The sequence below is a fragment of the Pan troglodytes genome, chromosome 2 (assembly GCF_028858775.2).
Source record: "Pan troglodytes isolate AG18354 chromosome 2, NHGRI_mPanTro3-v2.0_pri, whole genome shotgun sequence".
Classification (NCBI taxonomy): Eukaryota; Metazoa; Chordata; class Mammalia; order Primates; family Hominidae; genus Pan; species Pan troglodytes.
Window position 1 is genome coordinate 191,868,895 of NC_086015.1, and position 17,282 is coordinate 191,886,176.

General features: G+C 38.5%; 1 protein-coding gene across 16 annotated transcripts in view; it reads left to right on the forward strand.

The window, feature by feature from the left end:
• The window catches only part of LPP (LIM domain containing preferred translocation partner in lipoma), a 726,282-nt gene that overhangs the window by 541,598 nt on the left and 167,402 nt on the right, over positions 1–17,282 (forward strand). For all 16 annotated transcript variants that reach the window (XM_016942488.3, XM_063807418.1, XM_009446998.5 and 13 more), the window contains one exon: positions 13,039–13,165. In XM_016942488.3, the coding sequence (XP_016797977.1) occupies positions 13,039–13,165 (127 nt within the window). The remainder of the gene's footprint in view (positions 1–13,038; positions 13,166–17,282) is intronic.

Below are 17,282 nucleotides of genomic sequence, written 5' to 3' on the forward strand. Positions count from 1 at the left end.
CTTTCAGAGTTTGTGGGAATGGATAAAAGATTCCTTCAATATGACTACTATTATTTTAATCATGGTCAGTGATTGATTAGAAATATTAAATGTTGCTGGTCTTTAGATTCACTGTCAGAGCATGATCTTTCTTCCCCTCGGCTGCAGTGCTGATGAATAACACTGAGTCATTCATATTCTCTCATCCACCTTCCTGCCACATTTGAAAGACATCCATAGCTCATATTTGACAGACTGTGTGTGAGCATTTAATACAAATAATCATGCGCCACTGTCAAATATTAGCACATGCCATGTGTCTTCTTATGTATTACTCACAGTGGCTCTCAGATGAAGGCATCTACCCTGCTCCTCTGCCTACTTTCCCAACTCCATTTACAGGTGAAGACGCTAAAAGGGGGGGAAAAAAAAACTTGTGAAATGTTATACAAAACTGGAGGTATAATTTGGCATTTGAACCAGCTTGTTCTGCCTCTGAAGCCCACGTTTTCTCCATTATACCACAATCAATATTTCTGAAAGTAAAAAAGGCCACATTGGTCTCCAGCTTCTGGTCTAATTAGCACCATACTTTAATCAGTGAGTTTGACTGTCTTGATTAACCTTTATGATAGACCATGTAAGTTTCGTATTTCTAAATGAATATATAGAGATGGCTGTAAATTAGTGGAAAAACACTAAGCTGGAATCAAAAGACTCATGCCTAACTCTTGGTTCTGCCAATTAATATGGGTATGATTTTGGCTAATCACTTAACAAACCACTAACTTGGTTTATACAAAAAGAAGAAATGATTTCATGCATTGGAAAATATTAAATAATCTAGTGTGTGTGTGTTGCACACAAGTATCTTTTGACTGTAAAAGCACATAGAAAGGTGAAGGAATTTTAATCCCATCGTTGATAGAGTAGAATGCCACCTCAGTTCCTCTGAATTCTGTCCCTCATTCAAGTCCTAATTCAAGCTCTTTAAGCACACAGTACTCTCTCTCTCTCTCTCTCTCTCTCTGTCTCTCTGAATCTGTATCATCCATTGATACACTTGAATAATATTTATACATCATAGTATATCTTTAAGGATGATATTAGTTTCTTAATTGGTGTAGGCTGGACCATCTCATTTAACTTATGGCTCATGCCTGTAATCCCAGCACTTTGGGATGCCGAGGCAGGCAGATCACTTGAGGTCAGGAGTTAGAGACCAGCCTGGGCAACACGGTGAAACCCTGTCTCTACTCAAAATACAAAAGTTAGACAGAAATTGCTTGAACCTGGGAGGCATAGGATGCAACGAGCTGAGATTATGCCACTGCTCTCCAGCCTGGGCAACAGAGAGAGAATCCATCTAAAACAACAACAACAACTCACAAAGTAAATTCTATTTACCCCATTTTATTTTTGAAATAACTAATAGGTAGTAAAATTCAGCATCCTGCACTGGATCATACAATTGGTAAGCTGTGGATGTGGGATTTGAACCCAAGTAAGCAGACCCTAGAACCTATATATCTAAGGCATACTGATTACTATCAACATTCAATTTTTTGCTTTGTTCTTTTATTTCTCCTTCATATACCTTGATTTCCTGACGGGATTATAAATTCTATGAACTGGTTGCATCTCACTCCTTTTGATGACTGCTTTAATGCCTAATTAATTACTATTATTTGTGGATAATTTAATATAGATTTCATAGGAGGCTATAGTTTGCTACACTGCTTGTGTACTCCAGAAACAAGGACCCTTGACTTTTTTCTCTTCTTTGGCTATAAGCTTATCTTCTTACCATGGTGAGATACTTTGATTTGATTTTCACTGGTCAAGCAAAAAAACATGTTCTTGTTATTTTCACTTAGGCACTTTGTCTGCCTCCCTGCTGAGGCCCAAAAATTCAGTGTGATCGGTGTGTCTGTCAGAAGGTAGGATTGCTTGCCTAGGGTGGCATTGTTATTGAACAAAACACATGCCCTTTCTTTGCATCCTAAGTGTCTTGGATTGCTGAGCCAGAACCACTCTGACTCAAATGAAAACCACCTTGTGTTAGGTGAAAGATGGGGAGTTAACCATTTGTTTGCTGGTTTGCATTTCCCACGAAAAACTCAAAAACAGAAATTTACCTCGCCATGGAAAGTGATGTGCCAAGCGTCATATTTGCATATTAAAACCGAAAACTGATTTGCATGTTATTTCAGTGTCTTGTGTCACGTTCAGGCATCTGTCAAGCCCACTAGACAGAAACAGCTTGTACAGTAGGAAAGTGTTTTTATGCATATCAGACTGAAAATCTAGGTGCCTTATTTTTATCAGCAACTTGTCCACACTTTGGGCTCTCCAATCTCTCCTAGGTTCATACCTGAAAATACTAAAGAAAAGTCTGGAACCCCATGTTTTATAAAGTATGTTTCCTGTTATTTTCTAAGAGCTATCCATTTTTATAATATTCTGTTTAGATAATTTTAAAATTATAAAGAGAAAAACTCAGATTACTCATAATATCACAATCCTGACATAAGTCTTGTTAACATTTGGATATATTCACTTCTAGTAGCTGTTTGATAATACTTACATAGGCGAACATATACTGGCCCTTTTGCATATATATTTTTATACATTTGTAATTATCAGATGTACTATTTTCATATCTTCTTATTTTTTGGTACTATAATGGCAAGAATTATGACAATCCAAGTATCTAAAATAACAGATTAATAAAATCTTATTTTGAGCAGACAGGAAATTAGAACCAGTCAGGCTGGAGCCGTGGTAACAGAAACTCTGTGCCGTCTTTTTGATAGTGCTTTATTAAAACTGTAGCTTGTAATTGAGGATAGTTTTTCTATGGGACAATGCATAGAAAGCTGTGCATGGTGATAAAACCTTTTTTTCCCAACATTAGAGCAACTAGCCCATTGCATTCTTCCAGGCAACCAAAGGAAGATGAAACGTGTGCCTGGAGTCACTGCCAGGCATGTGGGGCACAGCAAAGGCCAAAATATGGTTTTAGTTTGAAAACCCAACCTTGAATAATGGTTCATTCAATTCATCAAACTTTTATGTCATGGGTCTTGCCTAGGTGAAGCCATCCAATGGAAATAATGTCTTGGAATTCTCTTGCCTTTATTATGTCAAATCTCTAATATATAACATCCATAAAGCCTAATTAATGGGAAAAACTGAGTGTATGTTTTAGCCATAACATTGTGGAAATAGGTTCTTTTAGTTCCACACAAATAGAGATCTTCTCACCCCACCGAGAAAACTTGCTTTCTCCTTTATGGAGGGCCCACATGGAGGTTTAGAGGGAAGGAACCCTGAAATGAGAACTGTGAATAAGGTTGGCAGGAGATCTTTGACCTAGATTCTCCTCGACTCTGAGGATTTGGCGCTTCTGCTCTGCGACTCGCTTTTCTTACTTCTTGCCTACCCGGCAGGATAACATCAGTGGTTGTACCTTGTCTGCCGAAGCCTAAGGGAGGCTGCTCTGCTCTAAATAGCCAAGCATGAGCTTTACTTTACTATTTGTCTTTTGGTCCTAAAGGTGAGACTGTACGAGAATTAATAGTTGGAGAGGCAGCAAGGCATACGTTCACCAAATGTCATGAATTTCAAGATTTGTAGCTAAAAAGTACTCAGAGTAATTACATCCCTTGCTAAAGCAACAATTAATGTGAAATGCGGGTACACTACACTGAAGTCCTTTATCAGCAGATAGAAAAGTGGAGAGTTACTGGAGAGATCTCATTCTGCAAACATTCTACTTCCAAGAAGAAAATCATCTTTGTTAGTGGTTTCTAAGTTGTCCCTCCTGATAATTATAACTGACATTTATTTGGTATTTAATATGTTACAAAGATTCTTCATATGAATCAGATATTATTATTCTCCAGTTTATATATGAGAAAATCAACAATAGAAAAAGAAATCACTGGAGAACTTAAGTAGTATCTTAGACATCAGGCCTAAGAGCCAGATGCTCCAAGCCCAGGCACTGTTATAGCTGCCTTGACACGTGGAGACGGAGAGAGGTGGGTGTGGAGAGACCTCACTTTCCCCCAGCTCAGCCTAGATAAAACCCTTGTGTGCAGAGACCAGGGCCCCCTGACTGGATGCCCAGGCCTTTTCCCAGCTGCAGTAACTCTTCCAACAACTCCTCCTGTCTGTAATTCAGAATCATCCATCCTTGGCTATGACTCCAAATTTGGTTTAAGAAAAGGCATTTTATGGGCATCGATGCACGGCATGAGAAAGGGAATATGAGGAAGTAGAGGTTTTAAGAAAATCAAGATTTCGAAAGTTGAAGATCAACTGGGATGAGTTTCAAAGCAAGAATCAAACTTTTAAAGTCAAAATTTCTGGGTCTTCCTCTTTGTGTCCTTAAAATTCATTCTTCAATAAAATGGAACATAAGAATAGAAGAACCAAGAGCATGCTTTTCTAATCCCAAGGAGCTGTGAGGAGTGTTCATTTAGAAGATTTCAATTCAGATAGTCAGGTATCCACCTTCCACTTCTTTCCTTCTCTGTGGCCATCGCTTTTAACCTGAAACAGAAGAGGTATCCAGCAAATCATCTGCCCCTGGCCAGAAGGGGTTCTCCTTCCATTTAAGCAGTGAGATGTTGAGAGTAGAGTATAATTCAGTGAGAGTCAAAAAGTAGAAGCAGCCACAGGAAATTGCAAACTGCAGACTTGACACAGCTAAATAGAAGGGGGGAAAAGAACGAAAATATCAGAAATATATTTTTTCTGGCAGGCTTTCAGCTCTAAAACAGGGCTAATTCTACCTTTTGAAAAGAAGATAATTTCAATGTTTCTTTTTTTTCAAGAACACATAATTGAAGTTATTTTCCCTCTGAGGGAAGGAACCTCTTGTACATCACTACAAATGGACAAGAAAAATGAGCAGCTCTGGTACCCAGAGTGATAGAGTATTCATTATCATGTAATCTTTTCGAATATCTTGGCTGCCTTTTCCCGGTGTTTTATCCGCCTGAGCGGTGCTTTTCTGGTAAGGTTCAGATTTGCAGTAAATTTGAGTTATCTAACACCATGTAACAAAGAAATCAACAGCAGGTAAGCACTCAAGAAAGAAAAATGATCACGCCAAGGTCAGCCCCAGAGGAACTCAGGGGGCTGACATTGCGACAGATAGTGGGTATCCATTTTGTAAATTGGATCCTTAGCACACAGGTTAAAGTAGGTAAATTGTAGTAACAAAGATGCAAGATGGTGTGGTGTTTTCCTGGGAGCCATTTGCACCTTAGTGCGGGCTGTTTCCCATGCTTCCTTTTTCCTTTAGAAAGGATGATGGTATTTTTCTTCTCCACTCAGAAAAGGGGCAGTGGGATGATAAGGTGATTAACCTTTGTGTGTTCTTGATTTCATGCCCCAAGTGTAGTGAAAGTTCAGTAGGCTGCAGAAACCCTGTGACCTGCCCATTGCTTACTCAGATTCAGAATGCTGAATGAAGTTCTGGATGTTTCAGGGGATGCTGACAACTGGCTTAAGTCCTCTCATAAATGGAAATCTCTGTCATAATGAGGTTTCCACTTACTCAGTGTGTCTATTTTTATAGACTACAAAGGATCTGTAAATATGAATATCTGTGATTTCACTCTAAAGATTGGTAATGATATGTGTCTTGCATACTATGGGCACAAATGGGCACAAAAAAATGATAGAGTAGAACCAAAGGAAGCTTTGAAAATAACATGTTACACATAAAGAAACTGAGGCTCAGAAAATGGAAATGATTTGAGCAAAATCACTGGACAACTTAAAGGCAGAACTAAGATTAAAGATATTCTGAATAGTTAGGTCTTCTGTATTTATGGGTTTCTATGTAAATGTATAATCAAATAACATGAAGTGTTATACGAATATGACAGATACTGTTATGTATGTTATTCTTAATCTAGTGAAGTTTCCTTCTTCATCAAGGGTCCTATTCATGTGTATATTTTGTTTCAGAAGCAAGTCTTCATTACTGCATAGTCCCACCCATAATGTTTACCAGGGATTTAGACCCAGATTTGGCTGTAAATTTGGCTTCATATTAAGTATTTTCTTGAATGACAGTCACCTGGGCCCCTAGCAAGAAAAGAGGAATGGCAAAGAAGAACCAGTTTTAGATAATTTTCAGCTGAAAAAAAAAATCTTTATTTTAAGAAAGGAAAATACAGAAACATAGAAAGAATATAAAGCATTCAATTTCCCATGACTTTCAACGATTAACCTTTGAGCATATTGTATTGCCGTAAGGCAGGTCAGCCTGGCCAGTGAGTGACTTATCTCCATGTGGTAGTTCAGGGCCCAGTCTCCATCCTTCCTGTGCCTCACAAGGCCACATCTAACTGCAAGGAGCATGGGAAATGTAGTCTAGCAGTGTGCCCAGCAAGAGGAGGAAATGGATTTTGGTGAGCAGTTAGCAGGCTCTGCCATGCTTAGTAAACATCAGTCCTTTTTAAAGCATATTAGCCACTAAATTGCTCAGAATGCCACGATATCTGGCTGCATTTTTTTTTTGAAAGTGTCAGTGGCCTTGGTGTTAGAAGATGTTTGCCAATACACTTACTTCAGAAGCATGACTTTCATAAAAACTCAGCTCCCATTTTTAAATCTCATAATGACTTCCCATTACTTAAAACAGGCTTGGCATTGACCATATCTTACTTCTCTTTTCTCATCCTAGTTCTGTTTTTTTCCCTTTTTTTTTTTTTTTTTTTTTTTTTTTGAGACAGAGTCTCGCTCTGTCACCCAGGCTGGAATGCAATGATGTGATCTGGGCTCACTGCAACCTCTGCCTCCTGGGTTCAAGCAATTCTTCTGCCTCAGCCTCCAGAGTAGCTGGGACTACAGGCACCAGGCACCCGCCACCATGCCTGGCTAATTTTTTGTTTTTTAGTAGAGATGGGATTTCACCATGTTAGCTAGGATGGTCTCGATTTCCTGACCTCGTGATCCGCCTCCCTCAGCCTCCCAAAGTGCTGGGATTATAGGCGTGAGCCACCGCGCCCAGCCTTTCCTCTTAACAGTTTTTTAGATATACATGTTCCTCCTGAAATGCCTTTAACTTTCTTCCTTCTTTCTTTTCTTCTTCTTCTTCTTTTTTTTTTTTTTTTTTTTCCGGCTGTTGTACCCAATTTATTCTTCAAGATCAAACTACAGGTCATCTTTTTTTGGCAGCCTTCTTCCGTCTCAGAACACTGAATTCATACGTGTGTTTTAGAGCTTAGACTTTATTGTAATTGCCTATTTTCATGTCTCTCTCTTCCCAAAATGTGAGTTGTTAGAGACAGGATCTCTGAATAATTTGTCTTTATACTTACAGTTCTTGGCACTTGGTAATCCCTTAGGAGATTTATGTTAAGACAATTTTGACGGAGTCCTCTAAAATCTGTCGCTCAGTAACTCACCTGTGGATCATATAACGTTAATTTGCCTTTAGTAAGAGATTCGGGTATTTCAGAAACAAACATATTAGTGATTAAGATTGATACTTACAAGAATGTCTTTTTTTAAGAGAAAGGTTTGCTTCACAATGTCTTTGTTTTGCTATTTAGCAGCAAACCTCCGCTCTGATAAAAGAAATCTTTGCTTAGATAATAGACTCAGACTAAAATCCAAACTGCCGCACAGTAAGAGAACTAGAAAGTCTTGGAGACAATGATATCAAAACCCCGAGAGGCATTGCCCTGAAGAAGTATGCCCAACTCAGCACACCCCAGTTTCAATGTTCTGCTGTTTTTAAGCAGCGGTACCTCTACAAGGTTGCTCACTTATCTTCTTAAGTCTCTATTTTCTCATCCAGAAATAGGATTACATGTCCTACAGGGCTGTTGTGTAGGCATTTGGGATTTCACATCTGTGAAAGTAGGCACCTTGAAAAGGGTCTTGCAAATATGAGGAATTAATATGCTACAGTGAATACGTTGCTGATACAACTCACACTTCTACTTCTGAAGAAACGAGAGACAAAAATAACACAAATTATTCCCTTTCAGCACCTCCCACCACAAATATTCAATCGTGTTTTATTACCCATACAATATGCTAGAAGTTGCTTATTAACAAATAAGTTGGACACAGTTGTTCATTTTTCTTAGGAGGTATTGAGCCCTAAACCTATTGAGAGAGAGGTATTAGAGTAGGTCTCTGATTATGACAGTAAGAATAGTACTGGATTACTACTTCTAGGCTCGAACACTGAAAGTTTTAAGCTGTCTTATTTGGTGTAAGAGACAACTCTTAATGGAGGAACCCTGTGTTTCTCCATTGTGTATTCCACAGGTGTTAAGTATTCTGCACTGGGTTAGTGACAGCCGTGGAGTGGAGGTGGAGGCTGTTCTCTAGCCAAATAAACTTCAGAAATACTGAAAGAAATGATCTCTCAGAATCTTTCATCATAAGAAAAAAACAGGAATCCATAATTAGCATTAGATAAAAGAGTAGAATCTAACAGAAAATAGCCTTTCCAAGTGTTATTTCAGAAACAGCATAGCGAGCAAATAGAGTATTCAGAGAACAAAAAGAATGATAACGTTTTTCTCAAAATCTGTGAAATATTGACAAGGTAAGTACTTTGAAATTAGATTTGTACTTGAAATGTAAGTGCTAGGGGTAGAATCTAAATTTCTGGCTTAGATTTATAAAGGACAGGATCGGCCTTCTTGCTGCCTTGTCTATATTGAAAGGGAAACTGATATTAGGTTGAGACAATGATAAATTGTGTCTGTTCTCTGAGGGTCCACCCTAAGAGTGAAGACAGGAATTATCAAGTTTTCTCTAAGAGTCGTTTGGCTTAATTAAAACAACTCGCACCATTATTATTAGAGGTAATATTTTATACTTTTCTAGCACTCTCTATGGGAAGCATTGTTTGCTTGGGGAAAAAATGCATGGCGCTTGGAGACAGGTGACACCATATTTTGGGCTCAAGGTCTCCCTGTATTGCAAGCCTGGAGAAAAGGTGTAGGTCACTTCCCAACCTCATTTTCAATTCCACTACCTGAACTGTAATAATCCACTCCCTCAGAGGCAGTTTGAGAGATTCAAAGAGATCCTCTTTGTTACAATTGTCTGAAAGTAGTTAAACTCTATTTATCGTGAAATGTGGGTTATCTCACTTTAATTCTTACAGAGACTGTGAGGTACCACTGGCAAGTCCATTGATAGAAGAGAACCTGAAGTTATGAAAGGTTGACAAGCTCACCTAAGGATGCCAAGTGAAGGTCATAGTCAAATCTCTGTCTCTAGCCGTAACGATACTGCCGTATAATGTATTCCTTTATCTCTGGCCACCAGTATATTAGATAAACTCACCATCTCATTTCAGTCTTGCTGCTCTCCCATTCGCCCTCTACTTCAGCGGGAACTTTCTAAATATGATTAGAACACTCTTCTAAAAACACTTACCGTGGTTTCTAATGCCTGGATGTTCCTAATTGAGAACATGCAAATATATTCCCTGTGGTCTGTGAACTTCTTGAAATTATAAGTAAATTTTGTGTACACTACAGATACCTGTTTTGTTGTTGTTGTTTTGTCAAAAGACAGTTTAACACATTAGATTTTGAGACTTGTCCACGTTCTTACCCAAGGCCTGGAGCCCCTAGCTCACCGAGAAGCCCTAAACGTCTCAGCATGGCATGGAAGCAGTAATTAACTGACCCTTCCTATTTTTCCACCTGTCCAGACCGAAATACTGAACCACTTGTAGTTTTTCCCACTCACACCAAACTACGTCTCAACTTTGAAACTGTGCTCCTCTCAGGGTCCTTCACTTGGCCTGGGTTGGAAGCCGCAGGATAGCGGGTCATGTCTAGCATATCTTTATCACTTGAAGTCATCATGTTTAAAAAGATTTATATTCATGGATTATAAAAGTAGAACTACTTGCTGTACAATAAAGAAACAAATGTAGAAAGTGAAAGTCCCCTAAGATTCCACCTGCTAGAAAGAATCTCCTTTAACATTTCCGTACCTGGTCTTTATATAGATCTGTAAATAAACTGTAGTTACTCTATCCTATTCTGCAGTTGGATTTGTTCTTTATGAAACATGTCTTGTTCATCTTTGCAGGCTTGTTCCATAGATTTACAATGTACGTATCTGTCATTGTCTATTTAGGTGATTCTTTTGCTGGTTAGTTTACCTTGTTAGTCCTTGTTCCTCCTCTCAAATATGGCTCCTGTGACCAACCTTCATCATTTAATTTTATTCACTTGTATGAGTACTTCTGTACAATTTTCCTGGAAGAAAGTCACATGTATGCAATTTAAAGTTTAACAATACTGGCAACCATTCATCCAATATTCATATTTATGCAAATACCTATCAATATACTATGCTATATATATATATATATATATATATATAATTTTTTTAATTTTTTTCTTTTTTTGTGGGGGGGGGGGAATAGAATCTCCCTCTGTCACCGAGGTTGGAATGCAGTGGCACGATCTTGGCTCAAACTGTACCACCGGGTTCAAGCGATTTTCATGCCCCAGCCTCCCGAGTAGCTGGGATTACAGGCGTGCATTATCATACCTGGCTAATTTTTGTGTTTTTAGTAGATATGGGGTTTCACAGTTTTGGCTAGGCTGGTCTCGAACTTCTGGCCTCAAGTGATCTGCCAGCCTTGATTTCCCAAGATGCTGGGATTACTGATGTGAGCCACTGCGCCCGACCTGTGCTTTTTATAATTAATCATTTGTGCATGTTTCTTACCCCCACTAGACTGCAAAACTCTCAAAAACAAAGGTTGTGTGTAATATATCTTCATGTCCCTCCTGGGTTCTTACAGAAGGTACACAAAATAAACCCTGTAAGAATGAGTGGATAAAACGATAAACAAAAGAATAACTGAATAATTCAGTAGCTTCTCTAATCCTCATATGACAGGTAATGTTTACAGTTCAGAGGAGGTCCTAAGTTTAACCTTTAATGTTTGCTAATAAATAAGTCAGTCAAGGATGAGCTCTTGTCCTGACTTTATCAAAACTAGCCCTCCCTGATTTTTGGGGGGGTCTCAGTTTCCCTGTCTCACAAAGAGGAGATTAGCATAATGGTTCTTCAGATCCTGGCAAGCAACTCAATTTTTTTGTCTGTAACCTGAGCATATGCCATAGTTTACTCATCACTGTCTCATCTCTAATCCAAATTGTTCAACAATGCAATAAAGTCTCAGGCTAAGGTTAGTGACCAGCATAAAATATTTTTGGCCTTTTCAGCCTTCTGCGTGTCTGCACTTCAAATGTCTGTATATTTTGGGAAACCAAAAAAAATGAAAATTATTTTAGAGAAAAGGCCAAATAGGTACCAATCAACCTTCTTGACTATGTTTAGAAGACATTTAACGCTTTAGACATCACACAAATGATTAATACCATCTTGGAGTTGTTGTAGTAAATGTTGGGAATGATAACATGTGTTCAGAGATTTGTACTTTACAGGATTTTCACGTCCAAGAGCTCACTTGGTGTAGTGAAGATAATAGGAGAATGAATATGTAGCTTTCAGTTTTGTTGAACTTACTCTTGTAAACATTCTGAAAAGAGAACCTTTTGGCCAACTATTTTAACAATGCATAAATATCAAGGCAAGAGCATTCCCAACCCACATCTCTGCCCATTACCCATGGCAGACATCATCATCAGTTCTAAATTTAAATAATAGCATTTCTGTTTTTATCACACTTTTATTAAGAATGTTGGGGTGAGATATTAGAAATGGTCAAATTTATAGGCAATGCAAAATGTGATAAATTCCCTTTTAATCACATAGCACAAAGCTACTTTAAATCTAGTATATGGCCTTTATTCCTTTTTTACATATTTTTTATTCTTCATTGATGATCTCAAGTACTCTCTCAATTGATATTTGATTCTCTTGCATTGCTATAATTCTGGCTCGCCCACCTATTTATTTTTTAATTATTTTTTTTTATTGCAGTATGTTTTGGGGTACATGTGAGTTTTGGTTACATGGATGGGTTCTATAGTTGTGAATTCTGAGATTTTAGTGCACCCATCACCCAAGCAGTGTACACTGTACCCATAGGGTGGAATGAAGGGGGAATAGACAAAGGCCCCAGTGGCCCAGCATGTCCCATATGGGTACAGGGGATGAGGGATAAAAGACTATACATTTTATATGGAGTCTTTGATCCCTCACCCCCTGCCCAACCTGGCCGCGCCAAAGCCCCAAAGTCCATCATTTTGCTCTGTATGTCTTCACATCCTCATAGCTTTGCTCTCACCCACCCATTTCAACACCAACCCAGTGTCAATGCTACTGACTTATCATCACTATCTGAAATCTGGCTGTTTGCAGTGCTGGAAAAATGAAATTACTCAACTTCCTTAACTGGAACAAAAGAACTAGAACCAAAATGTTCGCTTTCTGGACTCCTGTACTCGATAAGATTTATCTCATTTCCTATCTCAAAGTTTATATGTGGTCCTGAAGTACACAACTTCCACAAGCTCTTTATGCTGCTTGAGTTTTTTCACCTGAGTGTGAGAAACTTCTACCTGTATGTTTTCTCCCTTTTAGCTGAATAAGGCCTAGCCTGCTCTGCTCCCTCTCTTCAGGAAGTCCATCGCGGTCTATGCGAGAGGTCACACCTTATGCCCTTATTTTGCTCTTTCTGCAGCTGTTTTTCTTTAATTATTAATGTGCCTGTATCTCTCACTTCACTGTAAGGTTCATAAGAAAGAAAGACTCAATTTATTTTTCTCATAAATGTATAACAGCAAATAGTGATTACTTAGCAATTGTTGAACAAAATAGATTCTTCCTATTGTAAACATGGATTTCTAAAGCCTGATAGATGACTCATCTAGATAAGGCAAATGAGTAAAGAGATGTGTCCAAGGTTAGCCACTGAATAAGTGATAAAACTAATTCTAAAACCCAGGTCTCCTGACAGCCACGTCCAGTGCTTTCTCCTCTCCAGTGCAATCGCTGCTTGTTTAGGCTGACTGCCTTGGTTGATGGTCTAGGTGGCAATTAAAGGACTGTGTGCTTTCTGCCTTTCAGGGTGGCCATTCAGGGCAACTGGGGCCTTCGTCAGTTGCCCCTTCATTCCGCCCAGAGGATGAGCTTGAGCACCTGACCAAAAAGATGCTGTATGACATGGAAAATCCACCTGCTGACGAATACTTTGGTGAGTGGGGCCTAGAGCTGACGTCTGAAGTAACTATCTTGCTCTGATTTTCTTCCTTAGTAATTGGAACTATTATCAGCTCCACTGGTAAAGTATTTGAGTCCAGATGCATGAGAGTTGATATACATCCCCGCACAACTAAGTAATTGTAGGATTTGCATTTGGAAGACTGCCATAGGTGTGATGTCTACTTAGCTTATACTAAAATTTCAGTGGTCCTTAGAGTTTCCTTAGATACAAATTTTATTGTTGAGACTTATTTTTTACCAGCCTAGGCAACATGGGGAGACCCTGTCTCCATTAAAAATACAAAAATTAGCTGAGTGTGGTGGCATGTGCCTGCAGTCCCAGCTACTCAGAAGGCTGAGGCTGGAGAATCACCTGAGCCTGGGAGGTCGAGGCTGCAGTGAGCTGTGGCTCAGTGAGCTGTGGTTGTGCCACTGCACTCCAGCCTGGACAACAGAGTGAGACCCTGTTTTTTTGTTTTTTGTTTTTGTTTTTGTTTTTTGTTTTAAAAAAGAAGACTTATTTTTTGACAACTTATTAGCTTCCCATTAGGCGGAAATAAGATTTCTGTGTATGTTCCCATTTCTCACTGGTCTAAAGATTCAAGTAAAAAATGTGGAATTGGATATTGTCTGATATCCAATTTCCAGATTGTACTCTTAATTTTTTTTTCTATCTCAGTTCAAGAAATGATGTTTTCTTTGTAGTTTTAATTTTCCCCTCTTCAAACTTGTTAATAACTAGGAATGGTTAATCCTTCCAGTCCATGAATATAATGCACATTTATGAATTATATGCCGATTGTGAGGTTCTGTGGACACATAACCTGTCCTCAGTGAGGTTAAAATTGTTCAGAAAGAGGTAAGACAAGCATACAAATAATTACTAGTCTAGGTAGAAAGTGATAAAAGACATGAGAAGGCTTAGGTCAATTGTTGCAAATTTTATTTTATTTTTATTTTATTTCATTTTATTTATTTTTGAGACAGAGGCCTGTCTCTAGCCTGTCACCCAGGCTAGAGTATACTGGCGTGATCTTGGCTCACTGCAACCTCCACCTCCGGGTTTTGAGCGATTCTCCTGCCTCAGCCTCCCGAGTAGCTGGGATTACAGGTGCCCACCGCCACACCTGGCTAGTTTTTGTATTTTTAGTAGAGACGAGGTTTCGCCATGTTGGCCAGGCTGGTCTTGAACTCCTGACCTCAGGTGATCCACCTGCCTCAGCCTCCCAAAGTGCTGGGATTACAGGTGTGAGCCACTGCGCCCGGCCAGAAGTTTTAAAAGCTCCATTTATTAGGAGCATCAGGAATACTTTGGTAAAGAATTGGTGGCACTTGAATCTGAGCCCTTTAAACCAGTGCCTTTCACATTTTCTGTGGTAGAAGACCATTTTCCTCCCAATCTGTTGGAGACCAGTATTTTTGTTGAGTCCGTTAAAATTAATTACTAGGGAAATAAAAGACACAAAACAAAATGGAAGATGAAATTTTATCATTATTAGAGTTAACTGTTAACAAATTACTCTTTTAAATTTTTATACTAGTTTCTAAATATTAATCCTTTGTTCCTGTATTTATCTCATCCAGGGTGATAACATTTCTTAGACACCCATCCATGGACCACTTTTTGAGTGGCACTGCTTTAAGGACAAATAGAGAAACGACATTTGGGGAACAGTATTAGTAAAGGCACAAAGATGGGGAAATTGCACAGGATTTTTGCTTCTTCAAATATTTTCTATTTTCATGTCTTTTTTGCTCCTATATGGGAATATGTAATGACAGGTCAACTGACCACACCAGTCCAAAAACACACAGTAGATGAAGTAGGAGGTATTAGGATATGAAAACCCTGGCTTTTATTTGTGTTGGGGTGGCAGTTTAGCTTAGCTAAAAGAGCAAAAAGAGTGGGAATGAAACATCTGGTTGTGGTCTCTTCTGTGTCCCTCGCTGGCCAAGCAATACTTGCATGTCACCCATCTGCCTGAGCCCCATTTCCCACCTCACTATATCAACGGTTGGGGCAAATGTTCTCTAGCATTTCTCTCAACAGTAATAAGTTCAATGTACAAACATCCTTAATTTAAAGTATAACAATAAAGCTAAACATAAATTGATGGAGATTAACAACAATGCATGGAGAACAGTAAAACAAAACATAGAAAATCCACGAAGGTTTCTAGTTACATCAAAATACACAAAAAGTTTATTAATGCTCTTGTCATTGCCATGTGAGGAGGGTTTATAATGGGGTCTAAAATACATTTTTTAAAAGTGAAAAATAAGGTCTCTGTATTTAGGTCCTATTGAAAAGGAAAAGCTGACTTACCAAGTATATATGCTTCAAATATCATAGCAACAAAATATATTGCCACAAAAAAAAAAAAACTGAACATAGATGCTAATTGCATGAATGAATATATATTGAACACTCTGGGAAACAGATATAAATTATTACCTTTCCCTTCAAGAACTGTCCAAGCTCTACTACTTAGTAGCTTAGAAAACTTGAACAAGTATTATTCCCTCTAAACCTTCATTTTTGTTTTGTTTTATCTGTAATATGGGAATAATAACTAGCTTATACTGTTGTTTTAAGAAATGAATGAAATATTTATACAAAGCACTTAGCCAAGTTCTTGGCATGTAGAATATGCTCAATACAATACTCAAGGTTCTCCCATGCTCTTGGGGCTTATAGTTTATTTAAGACATAAGATATGCTCGTTAAAAATCCATTAATAATGCTCAATTTAAGTTTAAGTTCCTAGCAACAATAGAACGTATGTCATTGGTAAATAATCATTGCCAAATGGGGATGAATAACCATTTGAGAATTTGGAAAAATGGCTGACTTTTATTGAGTGCTTATGATATGGCAGCACTATATTTTATTTACATTATAGGAATTAACTCATTTCACTCTTATAGGAAAACATAACCCTGTGAAATAGATACTATTATCATTTTCAGATTTTGAAATTAAGGCACAGAAATATTAATTTGCCTAATGTCAACAGCTAATACATTGCAGAACTGAATTAGAATCCAGATCTGTACATTTACACACCACACTGTAAAAGATGGGGAAAGCTAGCCAGGCTACATATTTAGAAGAGTGTTTATGGTGGAGATTAGCTTTGGACAGATGGGAAATAAGAGATGAGCATTCTCTTCTAGGTACACAGAATTAACAAAATATAAGTTGAGGCCAGGATTATTTAAAGAAAATTTACGTTATGTAGAAAACAAACAAAAAAGTGCCTATGATAATATTCAGGCTGCTCTGCTAGGTGGTGGTGGGGGTAGATGTGGGTCTTACCTTTGAAGTTCTTATAGTCTAATAGGATATGTGTGCAGAGTTATGATGTTATATTATAAGCACAAGGCAGAAAGTGACAAGTGACTTAATCAATGTTCACCAAGTGTTCTTTGAGAATTCAGAAAAAGGAAAGAGAAAATCAAGAGAGAGGCATGGAAAAGTATTTATGGAATAGTTAGCCTTTGAGTAAGTCTTTAAAATTGTGCTAATTGAGATTTGGAAGTAGGAAGATAGTAGAGAAGTGAAGTCATTTCTCACGAGGGGAGTTTTTGACATAACAGGAAATAAAACCATTGGAGTGAAGTGTCCACGTGAGAAGTAGCAAATATTGGGAAATAAGGCTCATGTAGTAGGTTAGGACCAATCTAGGGAAGGCTGTCAATGTCCGGCTAAAGGCTAAGAACGTTATTGTCTATAATGAGCCCTTGCACATTGAGATCACATGCCATGGGAACTGCTCTATGGATAGTGGTTAAAAACATGCACTCCAGAGCCAGGATGCACTTCTTACCAGCAAGATGAAATCAAGAGGCAAAGGACTAGTGAAAAGAACTGTCCTTTATTGTTCCGTGCTTTAAACATTTCTCAAGCACCTTCTCTGTGCCTGCTACTGTGCTGGGTGTTCAGGACACCCAAATGCAGAGGCTCTGCCCTCATGGGGCTCACGGGTTCCTAGGAAGGACAAGAGAGTCACAGATGTCAAGGATTTTAGTGCAGATATCAGCACTGTGTTGGGTGTGACTGAGCTGCTATGTGAGAGTCCATAAGTCTGCCTGAGAATGAGCAGAAA